Source organism: Peromyscus eremicus, chromosome 4, assembly GCF_949786415.1.
Source record: "Peromyscus eremicus chromosome 4, PerEre_H2_v1, whole genome shotgun sequence".
Lineage (NCBI taxonomy): Eukaryota > Metazoa > Chordata > Mammalia > Rodentia > Cricetidae > Peromyscus > Peromyscus eremicus.
This window is the reverse complement of record NC_081419.1, coordinates 50,112,959-50,125,076: the sequence shown is the minus strand read 5'-3', so window position 1 is coordinate 50,125,076 and position 12,118 is coordinate 50,112,959. Positions and strand designations below refer to the sequence as shown.

At 44.6% G+C, this 12,118-nt stretch overlaps 1 protein-coding gene across 1 annotated transcript in view; it reads right to left on the bottom strand.

Annotated features, from left to right (window-relative positions):
• The window catches only part of Itga6 (integrin subunit alpha 6), a 69,053-nt gene that overhangs the window by 18,823 nt on the left and 38,112 nt on the right, over positions 1-12,118 (bottom strand). The window contains exons 6-11 of the mRNA XM_059260686.1: positions 10,527-10,737; positions 9,348-9,541; positions 9,136-9,224; positions 8,058-8,176; positions 1,958-2,056; positions 1,669-1,730 (exon numbers count right to left, since the gene is read on the bottom strand). Coding sequence (XP_059116669.1) covers positions 1,669-1,730; positions 1,958-2,056; positions 8,058-8,176; positions 9,136-9,224; positions 9,348-9,541; positions 10,527-10,737 — 774 coding nt within the window. The remainder of the gene's footprint in view (positions 1-1,668; positions 1,731-1,957; positions 2,057-8,057; positions 8,177-9,135; positions 9,225-9,347; positions 9,542-10,526; positions 10,738-12,118) is intronic.

Here is a 12,118-nt window from a genome sequence, read left to right as displayed (position 1 = left end):
CTATCCACTAACACCTGAGGAATGGAGTAGTTACATACTATAGAGGAGATGCGCAGAGCATCAGATGTTGGGTTAAAGCTAGGAGAAGAAGCTTGCCATTCTCTCTCTTAAGGGCAGTGGGGGGTAGGAGCACACCAGTGAGACCTGACATCTACCTAAACAATTCAGATAGCACCAAATGTTTTCTCGTTTCCTCTCCCTGCTCAAGAACCCAGTTTATTCTCAATTCTCAAAGTCATTACAAATACAGATAAAAGGGCTGGTATCCAAGATGTGTGTTTTCTTATCATTAAAGACCATGCCACAGCCGTGGTGATGGAGCACGCCTTTAATCCCAGCAGGGGCGGGCAGATCTGAGTTCCAGGACAAACAGGACTACACAGAGAAACCGTGTTTCTTAAAAAAAAAAAAAAAAAAACCAAAACAAACAAAAAACATGTGACAAGGGGCTGGGTAAATGTCTCAGTCTGTCAAGTGCCACGCAAACACGAGGGATGATGAGTTCAGTCTCCAGACTACTGATTTTAAAAAGCCAGGCACGGCGACAGGTCTGCCATCCCAGCACTAGAGAGGCGGAGACAGGAGGACTCGGCTCAGCCCATAAAGCTGCAACTGTACAATCAATCCTAAGGTCACGAGTTTGGATCCCAAGAACCAAGAAAAGCCGAGAAAGCATGGCAGCCTGTGCTTATAAGCCTAGCCCGAGGGCTCACTGGCCAGCCAGCTTCTTGAAAGCAACGAGCTTCATCATTTTCAACAAGAGACCTATCTCAAAGAAGGACAGCCAGCAATTAAGGAGAGCACCTGGAGTTGACTTCTGGCCACCACACACATATGCATACATACTTATACACATGTGTACGCACTCATTTTAACAAGGATGCGCACACACACACATACACATACACACACACACACACACACACACACACACACACACACACACACACAAATATCCCGCTTTGGGTACCAGAGAAAGGAAGTAGAATTAAAAGGCCAAGTGCCGTCCATCTGGTTTTGTCATTGATCAGCTTCACAACCCTAGACAATGACTTAGAGGCACTGTTTTATCAGACAGGAAAAGTAAACTCAAAGGCTACGGTCTTGTCCTTTGCTGTAGGTCAACTACGGTTACGCTGAAGCCAGGAGCAGCAGCCAGGTCTCTGCCCTCTGGACAAGGCTTCCGATGCTCAGGATCCTGCTCTTGGGAGCACAGTTTGGGTGATGGGGCCGAGCCTCTGGGGGAGGGGCAGTGAGGCTAGTTAACCTGGCAAGCATGGCAACTGCAGCTGTGCTCTGGCTCCCACAGCCGGCTTTCCACAACCGCCACCCACCACCTCAGAACCGCACGGCCAATTTTCCACAGTGCTTTTCAAAGACAGAACAGGAAGACGCTGCTGTGACAGCAGATAAGTGCTTTTCCAAGGCTTTCTGTCCCAAACCATCTGCTCTGGAAAATTCAAATGGGGACCAAGTGGAGAGCGTTTCTTCCCTCACCATGCTGTGCCCTCCTGATTAAAGGGGAGACCATGGATAAACTTCATCCTCTAGACAAGAATTTATGAGCTCACTTTGGCCACTGCAGTTTTGTTTTCCTGCTATTTATGCAAAACTTTCAACCTGGCAGAGAGAAAAACTTGTGGTTTTTTAAATGTACTAGGCACTTACATATTGGAGGATTATAACCAGAGGGCTTCGCAGTATATTCAAAACAGGCTTTAACCTTGAGGCTGCATAAAATCAAACACATATTTCTTAAAAGATGCACTGTAGCAGTGGAAAACTTCCACCCTGTCCCCCAGCCCTCCACTGATGAGTAAATGATACATTCACTCAACAGACTCTCGTCCCTGTGTCCAGCACACCCTTCACCTTCCCTATGGCCCATCAGGTCAAGTGGGTCATCATCACAAAGCAGAGACCTGAGACTGCCCCCAGAATCACAAAACGAACTCACCATATCCCGCTAGGTGACCCGCACAGGGATTTCTGGCGGAGGTCAATTCTGTTGGGGGTCACTGTGATGGTTTTCAGGATGTTAATCACTGGCCGGGATCTGAAGACAAAAGGATTGAAGAACCTAAGCCTTTTGCTATCTTGAACATACGGGTCATTCACACAGTAGGCAGTATTTGCCCAGTCCAAAGCAGCTTTAAAAACACAGGAAAATGACTGTGTGTAGGTACAACTTCTTCCCCTACTGTTGGAACAAAGCAAACAGCTAATGGATATAAACTTATGCTACTTATAAAATCACACAAATTGAAAATTATACTAATTTAAAAACCAACAGACTTGCTGGGTGGTGGTGGCACATGCCTTTAATCTCAGCACTCAGCTTTTTTGTTTTTTGTTTTTTGTTTTTCTAGACAGGGTTTCTCTGTGTAGCTTTGCGCCTTTCCTGGAACTCGCTTTGGAGACTAGGCTGGCCTCGAACTCACAGAGATCCACCTGCCTCTGCCTCCCGAGTGCTGGGATTAAAGGCGTGCGCCACCACCGCCCAGCCCAGCACTCAGCTTTAATCCCAGCACTAAGGAGGTAGAGGCAGGCAGATCTCTGTGAGTTCGAGGCCAGCCTGGTCTACTGAGTTCCAGGATAGCCAGAGCTACACAGAGAAACCCTGTCTTGAAAAACCAAAACTAAACCAAACAAAAGAACCAATAGACTTAATGCATGCAATGTCTTCAAGCAAATTCTCTCTCCATTATAAAATACTCACATCCAAGTAATCTTGTATGTTCTTTTCAGGTATGTTATTTGTTTATGTTTCTGTTACAAATATCATCTATTGTCAAACATAAAAATAAAGTTTCAACACAATAGTAGATTTTATGTTCACTGTTCTCTGTGGAGGTATGTCTCATTCTCTACATTTGGGGGGCTCCTCCTATCACATAAATATGATTCATTACCCTTCACCTATATCCATGCTGAACTGTAACAACATAACGGCCTCTATATACTCAATCATCACCAGCAGTGATGGTGACACCACCATACAGAAATCTGTTTACACGTGAGTTTACTTATGGTAAGTCCCCAGCAGCAGAGCCTTCAGAGTATTCAAAGCATTGTTTTCAGGAGGCAGAGGCAGGAGGGTTGCTGTAAGCTGAAGGCTAGTCTGGCCTACATATGGAGTTCCAGGCCGGCTGGGGTCATACAGCAAGAACCTGCCTCAATACAGAGACAAATAAATATACTTTGTTTTACTTAAATTTTAAAAACGTGTGTGTGTGTGTGTGTGTGTGTGTGTGTGTGTGTGTGTGTGTGTATACACAACAACCAGGCATGATGACACATGTTTGGAATTCCAGCCCTTAAGAAGCTGAGGCAGGAGGGCTGCAAATTTGAGGACTTCCTGTAAGTTCAAGGCCAGCCAGTGCTCAATAGGATGCAGCAGGAAAACTGCAACCTTAAAGCTTGTTTCACATCAAGTTCAAGCAGTTTACTGAGACTCTGTCTCAAAATAACATGCGCGCGCGCGCGCGCGCGCGCGCGCGTGTATACACACACACACACACACACACAGACATGTGCACGCAGCTGGAAATGTCGCTCAATGGTACAGCTGATTGCCTAGCATGCATGAGGTCCTAGGTTCAATCCCTAATTACCCCCCCATACACAGTTTTAACTGTACATGTTTATGGGGTACCTTACGATTTTCTACACATGTATATATTGTATAATGTTCAAAATCAGGGTAAGCATAGCTATTTCAACACAAATCATTTTTCCTGGTGGCAATATTCAAAATCCTTTTTCAAATATCCAATACATCATGATGTTCCAATCAGCTACCCTAGTGTGCAGCAGCTCCTGACTGTAACTTGGTGCTCACTGATCCCCCTCTCCCTCCCAGGCCCTCACCCCCAATGGTAACCACCATTCTATCCCCAACTGCTGCCAAGTTCAATCATGTTGGATTCCATGGATGAACAAGATCAGATGACACTTGTCTTTCTGTGCCTGGCTTGTTTCACTTAACACGGTGATCTCAAACTCCATCCATGCTATCACAGATGGCAGGATTTCATTTAACTGCTGAATTATGTTCCACTGTGCATGTGTACACTACCCATAAGCTGATGCTTCGGCTGTGTTTAATAATGCTGTGATAAACATGCCAGCGCAGATGCCTTTTACAGCATTCACTTCATTTCCTTAGCTAATGCATCTGCTGGGTCATAGGGTAGTTCTTGTACTTTTTAAGGAACGACCTCCACACTGCTTCCCAAGAAGGCTGGACTAATTTAAATTCCCACCAACATAAGCATTCCCTTCTCTCTATATCCTTCCCAGCACTCATTACCTCTGTATTTCTAGTAAAAGCTATTTTTACTAGACTACGGTAATACATGCATTTTTAATTATAAATATTTTAACGATAAATTTAATAACCTCCAAAGATTTATACCAAGAGACACCTAACACTTGGCTGCTACCAGGTGTCTTCCCTGTATGCTAATTTTAGTAAGACTGCCAATCCTGAACTTTTTTGTTTTTGTTTTTGTTTTTGATTTTTTGAGACAGGGTTTCTCTGTGTAGCCTTGGCTGTCCTGGAACTCGCTCTGTAGACCAGGGTGGCCTCGAACTCACAGAGATCTGCCTGCCTCTGCCTCCCAAGTACTGGGAATCCTGAATTATTTAGTCTCTGTCTCACAAACATTTGCCCTTCTTTATCTACTAGAATCTTTCACTCCCAACCTTAAGAACAGACAAACATCTGGGTACGGTGGCACACATCTGGTATCTTAGCAACTGGGAGGCTGAGGCAGGAAGGTCATGAGTTTGAAGCCATCCTGGGTACACAGTAAAACTCTGTCTTTTTTTTTCCTCCTACAGTATCTCTGTAAACAGAAACTTGAACCCTTAACCACTCCCCAGCTGCTGTGCCCCAAGCCCACAAACAATGTTCTCAGTCCTCCCCCTTGGCTCTGCTCATTACGTGAAAACATCTTTTCTCCTCTTATGTGTTCCTTGGCTCTGGGCAGACAAAGACGACACCAGAGGCCTCTGGCCTGAGCCTGTCATAGCCACAAGGACACAACACCAGGATGTGGTGGCTGTGTGCCTGGGGGGCTGGGGGAACATGATGGGGAGATCCTGGCTCACCTCTCACCTCTACTGCTCCCCTCCAGAACTGAGAGTGGGTATATAGTTTCAGGACCATGAGGATCCAGTCAGGACTTTGGTGAGCTTGTGGTAAACACCGACATCCTGGAGAACGTGTTTTTAATAGGAACATGTCTTCCAAAGCCCAGCCAGCCAGCTCAACCTTCTGGAATCAATCTACTGGTAGCTGGAGAGGATAATGCACCCATCCATGGGGAAGGCGGGCACAGTAACAGGGTAAATACCCCCCACTCCCCACTTCTTCACTTTCCTGACTGACTTCTTAGCCTTCTGTTTCTAAGGTACATTTAGACAGCTGTGGATTTCTGGGACACTAACTAGACACATTTTTAACTTGAGTTTTGGGAGCATACCCAAAAGGTTAAAAATTTGTATCTTTTTACTTATTGTACTTATTTATGTATTTTAAAATAAGTTGCCATATAAGGTTTTACATATCACAGTATTAATTTGTTAATATATACATTTCAAAATATTTGAACACACTTGGCCGTAAGTCTGCTTGAATGTCTATTTTTCAACACTTAACACACGCAGGGACACAGATTTAAGCATGATGGAAAATGTCTTCTCACGCACAAGGCAACAGTTACCGGCTGATCTGCCTCATGGTTAAACTTGCCTTTTACTAACTACTCCGAAGGGCTATCATGACTCAGTGGGAGGAAGCCTAGGACTTAAAAGATCTGCCTGCCTCTGCCTCCTGAGCACTGAGAATAAAAACTTGCGCCACCACACCTGGCTTTCAAATGGTTCATTTTCAAAGAAATATAAATCAAATCAAAAGGTAAGATCACTTATCTAGAAAAACTAGAGTCATCATATTTAATACTGGTAAGTCTGTGACAAAATAACCTTTCAATGAATATAAACTAATACAACTTTTCTGAAAATATACGTATTAATGCAAATGTTTGCTAGCCTGTATCCCATGAACTTTAATTTTTCTTTTAAAAACATCATATAGGGACATATACAATGTTCCATATCACATTTCTTTAAATAAAAATCAGACACTATCTACATTTTCTATCAATTTTAAGAACTAACTCAGCATGTTTATAACAGGCTACTATTAAGTCACACTACGGCACATGTGGAGGTCACAGGTAGACCTCTACATGTACAAGCAGAGGACAACTTACAGGGATTGACTCTCTTCTTCTACCCAGGGATGGACCTCCAGCTGCCAGGCTTGGTGGCGATTACCTTGACCCACTGAGCCAGCTTGCTGGCCTAATTTTTATATATTATTTTTTAAAAAAACTTGTAGCCCTCATTGGCCTGGAATTTATTATGTAAATCAGGCTGGCCTCAACCTCCCAAGTCTTGGGATTACAGGTATGAGCCGCCACGCCTGGCTAGACGTGAAATTTTTACAAACCAGATTAGAGCCGGGCAACCCTGTGGTCTTTTACTGATCCTAAAACCGCACTGCTCAAACCTGTCAAGCTGTTTAGAGGGAGATCGGATTATTTAGGAACTTGATTTTTTTACAAACGAATTAATGCTGTCAGTAAAAACAACGTCAAAACCCCAAGGACCTTCTACTTAAAAATCAAACTTTATAAAAACGGTGACTGCCAGGAGTGCTGAAAACAGGGAAAGGAGACTCCAAACCCGGCTCCACCTCCCAGCAGCCAGTTCAGCACGCCCACAACCTTCGGGCAGGCAGAGCTGGGGAGTGTGTCTGCATGAACCTAGATCAGGTCTTCAGATGCACACAATTTCCCTTTCAGAGACCCGGTGTAAGGAGCTGGCTGTGCGGCACACACCAGGAGGACATGCTACAGAAACTTGCTGTCAGGAAATGACCGACCAGAGAGTGTTTACCACTGCTTTCTGTACCAGGGGTTGGAGGGAAGGAGGTACTTTACCAACAACAATGTTAGCATTTAGGCATCTGTACCCGCCTGCCCTTAGGGTCCAGACAGGATAGACCTCAGCTGCACCTGCTACATTTCCTTATAAAAGGTGGGTGGGCCTTACTCACCTCTAGTCTCCTTTCTCTTCCTTGTCCCCAGGGACCAGGGATCAGTCCCTGCCCTCTTCTCTGCTCCTTCTCTCCCCTCCCCTCAATAAACCTCCTACGTGGGCCTTGTTGTATGGTGTGACTCCTTCCTGCTGTTTTTAAAATACAACAGACAATAATACTGCAGCTGGTTAGATAAAACACAAACCCATCTATCCACAGCTAAGGACTCAGTGACAGGCACAGGCCTCCTCAGGCCACACAGGGACAAAAGCAGGGTTGCAAACACTATGTGCATCATGGAGTATTTATGTCTGAACATGGGATGTGGAAGACCAGAAACACTAAAAATCCATCTTTTAGAGTTGAAGAATGGATGGTGAAACCGACTGAAATGGTAATAACAAGAGATTTTCTTCTCTATGTGTTTTTGCTTCTTACGTGTGTGTGTGTGTGTGTGTGTGTGTGTGTGTGTGTTGTGCATGTGTGTAAGTGTTTGTGCATGCAGAGGACCAAGGCTCACTCTGAGGACTCAAGAGAGTCCTTGATCACTCTTTCACCTCCCTCACAGAGGCAGGGTCTTTGATTAAACCCAGAGCTACCTGTGGGCTAGTCTCACTGGCTAGCTGGCTTCAGGATCCCTTCCCAGGCTGGGATGACAGGAGGGTCACCACACCTGGCCAGCGCTGTGGCATCTTCAGGCATCTGTCTCCCCAAGCCTCTCTCACAAAAGGCTCCAAAGACACACAGAGAAGCCAAACCTTCCATTAATTCTGACACATTTTTACTCCGAATTAGTTCAACATTAGGGAGATCTTACACAATTTTTATCATATAACCCACCAAAAGAAAAATCTTCAAATTCATACAACCCTTTGCCTCAAAGAGTCAAAATATTAGTGTAAGATCATTTTGGAGCTTGCTTAACTGAAGTCAAAGATACACACACCTGAAAATAGTAACTGAGTCTGAGAGGGAACCAACAGCAACGTCAGGGTAGGAATTCCTATCCAGGTCCATGTTCCCAGCGATCGAATAGCCAAAGTAAGGCGACGTACCCTCAAGAACCTGAAATACACAGGGCATTAGAATGCATTCTGAGCCACTAAATGAGCTGGCCATCCACACACTGAGAAAGACACAAAAGGAACGAAGCTCGGAGATATAGCGCTTCCCCAGCACGGACAAGATGGGGAGTGCTATCCCTGGGAACCACAAACAGAGGAAAAGAAAATAAAGCAAGAGAAAGTAGGAAACCAAAGTTTCAGTTCTCTTATAAAAAAAAATTTATATTATTTATAAATGTACAATATCTATTACTTCGTATAATTCATAAAAAGCCATCTGATTCACACAGTATTTCCAAAGGATAAAAGCTTATTTTATTTACTAAATTAATCTGTGTAGTTTAAAAACCAAATCTAAGTGCCCACCCCTCCCCCAGCCTTATTTTAAAAACCAGTTAGAACTTTTGGTGTCCCAATTCTCCGGGCAATTATGGCCTTCTACTCTGCCCAGTTTCGAGTCTATTAAGCGTGCTGCTAAGGGAAACCAAGCACAGGCCATCCCCCACCCCACCCCCACTTCCCGCTTAGAACAACAGTCTTCACGTTGGGTTACGCCGATTTCCTAACTAGCTAAGACATCTTACGGTTAAAACAAGCAGGTCACTGCATCTGTGTGAGTGTGTCAAAGCCACCTTCCAGGGATACTCTGCAATTCATACTGGGCTGGAAAGATGGCTCAGTGGTTAAGAGCATGGACTGTTCTCCCAGAGGACCCAGGTTCAATTCCAGCACCCACACGGCAGCTCACAACTGTCTGTAACTCCCTTCCAGAGGATCTGACACCTTCACACAGACATACATGCAGGCAAAACACCAATGCACATAAAATAAAAGTAATTACATTACTAAAAATTCATACTATTGTGTACTCGGAACTGAAATACGTGTGACAATTTACTTAAACCTACATAGTATACCACTAGGCAAAAAGCTGACTGTAGTAGAGATGGATCTGGTTACCTGTGTTGGTTTGGTATTTATGCCAGTTGGGGATCCATGATAGATAAAAACCTTTCCCAGATCATCATAGGGAGCTCCAACAGCAATATCTGTTGACATCACATTTAAAAAACATCATTTAAAAAATACTCCAATGTCTCAAAGATGCAACAAACACTCATTACCCAACCAACCAATCGGTGATGGTAACCATGTCTCGATCTACTACCCACCTGGATAGCCATCTTGATTAATATCTCCAATATTTTTTACCGAAATTCCAAACATAGAATCTTTGGTCCCATTAAGACGAATTGGCTTCACGTTACTCCATCTGCCTTGCTGGTTAATGTAGACATACACGGCACCCCCAACTTCACCACCCCTGTCAAAGTACTGTGGGGCTCCAATAACTATGTCTTGCCACCTAAAAATATAATGAAGGGAAGAGCTAGGAACCATTGCCTAAAATGCCAACAGTCTAGGCTCCAAGAACACAATCCAAAGGGCCCCAAATCAAGAACTTACATCTCATCAATTAAGATATTTAACAGAATGAGCCGGGCGGTGGTGGCGGCGCACGCCTTTAATCCCAGCACTCGGGAGGCAGAGGCAGGCGGATCTCTGTGAGTTCGAGGCCAGCCTGGTCTCCAAAGTGAGTTCCAGGAAAGGCGCAAAGCTACACAGAGAAACACTGTGTCAAAAAAACCAAAAAAAAAAAAAAGATATTTAACAGAAGATCCGTACTAAGCTAAGGAAAACAGCGAAAGTAGCAATTTAAAGTCAGTTTCTCAAGTCCGAGCCACAGCTCAGAAGGACTGCCAGCGAGGACCTGCTAGTCCATTACTATTTCCAGCTGGCACCCAGACCTTTGAGTCCTCTACACACTGACGTGGTCACCACTTCCGACATTCTCTAAGACATCCTGGAAGCTCCAACAGGCCCCACCCTCAAGAAACCACAGAACAGTCAATGTAGCTAACGCCGTTTTCTGAGTGACTTTTTTTTTCAAATTTAAATTCGCAAGAAACTATGATCCCCAAACCCAAGCGAAGACGTAACATTTAGAAGGTGATACTGTGCCATCGGGAGGGTAATAGCTGTCATCAAGACGTGACAGGATGGCAAACTTTTCTTTTCTTCTTTTTTTTTTTTTTTGGTCTTTTCGAGACAGGGTTTCTCTGTGTAGTTTTGCGCCTTTCCTGGAACTCACTTGGTAGTCCAGGCTGGCCTCGAACTCACAGAGATCCGCCTGGCTCTGCCTCCCGAGTGCTGGGATTAAAGGCGTGCACCACCACCGTCCGGCAGTGGCAAACTTTTCAATCAACTCACCTGTACTTCTTCCCTAGACATACAGAAGAAGCCAGTCAGCAGCAACGTTAGCCGCACATGATAACCAAAGACATGCTTACCCGTCTGCGTTGAGGTCCACCACCGCCACATCATAGCCAAACGAGGAAGCCAGGCCTTCTCCATCGAATATATACTCAGGGAGAAGATGGGCGGACTTCATGTCTCTTTTTAGCAGAACTACAGCCCCGCTGTGATTGGCTCTTGGAGCACCAGATACAAAAGTGATGTCATCTTTAGAAACAATACCCTTCCCTGAGTCCAATGAAAAGCCTACAAAAAAAGAAAACACAGTCTCTCCCATCAATCCTGTATTTCAGGAGGGACACCCACCCAGCTCTCCTCCTGGCCCTCCCGTCTACCTTCACATTTACTACCAGAGTCCTAGCGCTCAGAGACTGAGAGAACGACAAAGTGCCCCAGCTATGGGGACGCTTTCTACGGCTATTATTAAGACTTTGAAAGAACAAGTTTTTGCTATTTAGGATTGGATAGCTGGAACTGTGATTCAAACTAGGACAAAGGAAGAGCAAGCTAGCTACGAAGTCACCTGGGAATGCTGGGTCCCATGCTCACGACTGAGTGCAAGGTACAGGGTTCTGCGCTGGCCCGTAGTTTACATGAACAGCACCTACACCTGTCAGTCTAGTTGGTGGTCAGGTGAGAACAAATGTTAATGCTGCTAACATACCCTAGGTGGCATCTCGTTACTTTGGACCAGCTCAGTTCTCAGACACAAGCATGCAAAACAAAACAAAAACATGCATGGCGATTCACAGTTATTTGAGAACCTCACATCAACAATGGAGGTGAGTCAACTGTCACTTGGATCGGTGACATACTGTTCAAAGGGTAGACAACGTTGGGATGTCCAATTATCACGCATGAAGTAGCCCTTTGGGTTACACACTGAGATTTGCTAGAAAAGCAAATAGAAGTTTATCCAGTGCCCAAACTCTTCAAATTAACCCCGTCTCTCTCTATAAAAGTGGCAGAGGCAGACTAACAACATAAAGTTCACCCTTTTTTTATTGGGTTTTATTTATAAAAAGCATCACCACTACTGTTGCAGTTCTCAAATTGTGAGGTGAACCGAAAGCATGATGAGCCCCAAGTTTACAGCAAGGCAATACAATTGAACCCAGTGCTGAAAACCATCGGGCAGCTGAGCTCGACCATGGCATGCTTTTTTGTATGTGTTTCATTGGAAATGAAATAGAAAATAAGAAGATTTATGCTCTGTATGGATCAAAAAAAATTTTTTTTAAATGACCATGACCAAGGCAATTTATTTGTCATCTCAGAGGTCACAAACCTAGGTAGCTATTCATCCTCACATCAGGAGATGTGTCTGGCCGCTCCCTGGGAGGCCGTGTTTTATAAACAAACTGATCGGGATCTGTGTAGGAAATGCTGGTCAAAAACAGCAGGCCTGTACGCATGCGCGGGACAGGAGAGATGGAAGGAAGACAATTATGCTTGGGAAGAGGCAGGGCCGAGCTCCTTGCTAGCTTCCACAGGCAGACCCAACACTCACTGATCTCTTAAATGAGACCCTCACAGCACAGACCAGCAAAATGTCACAACACACATTTGACTTTTTTCCCAGACGTCTACTTTTGAGGAAACCCATGCTGAAAAGAGGTTAAGATGT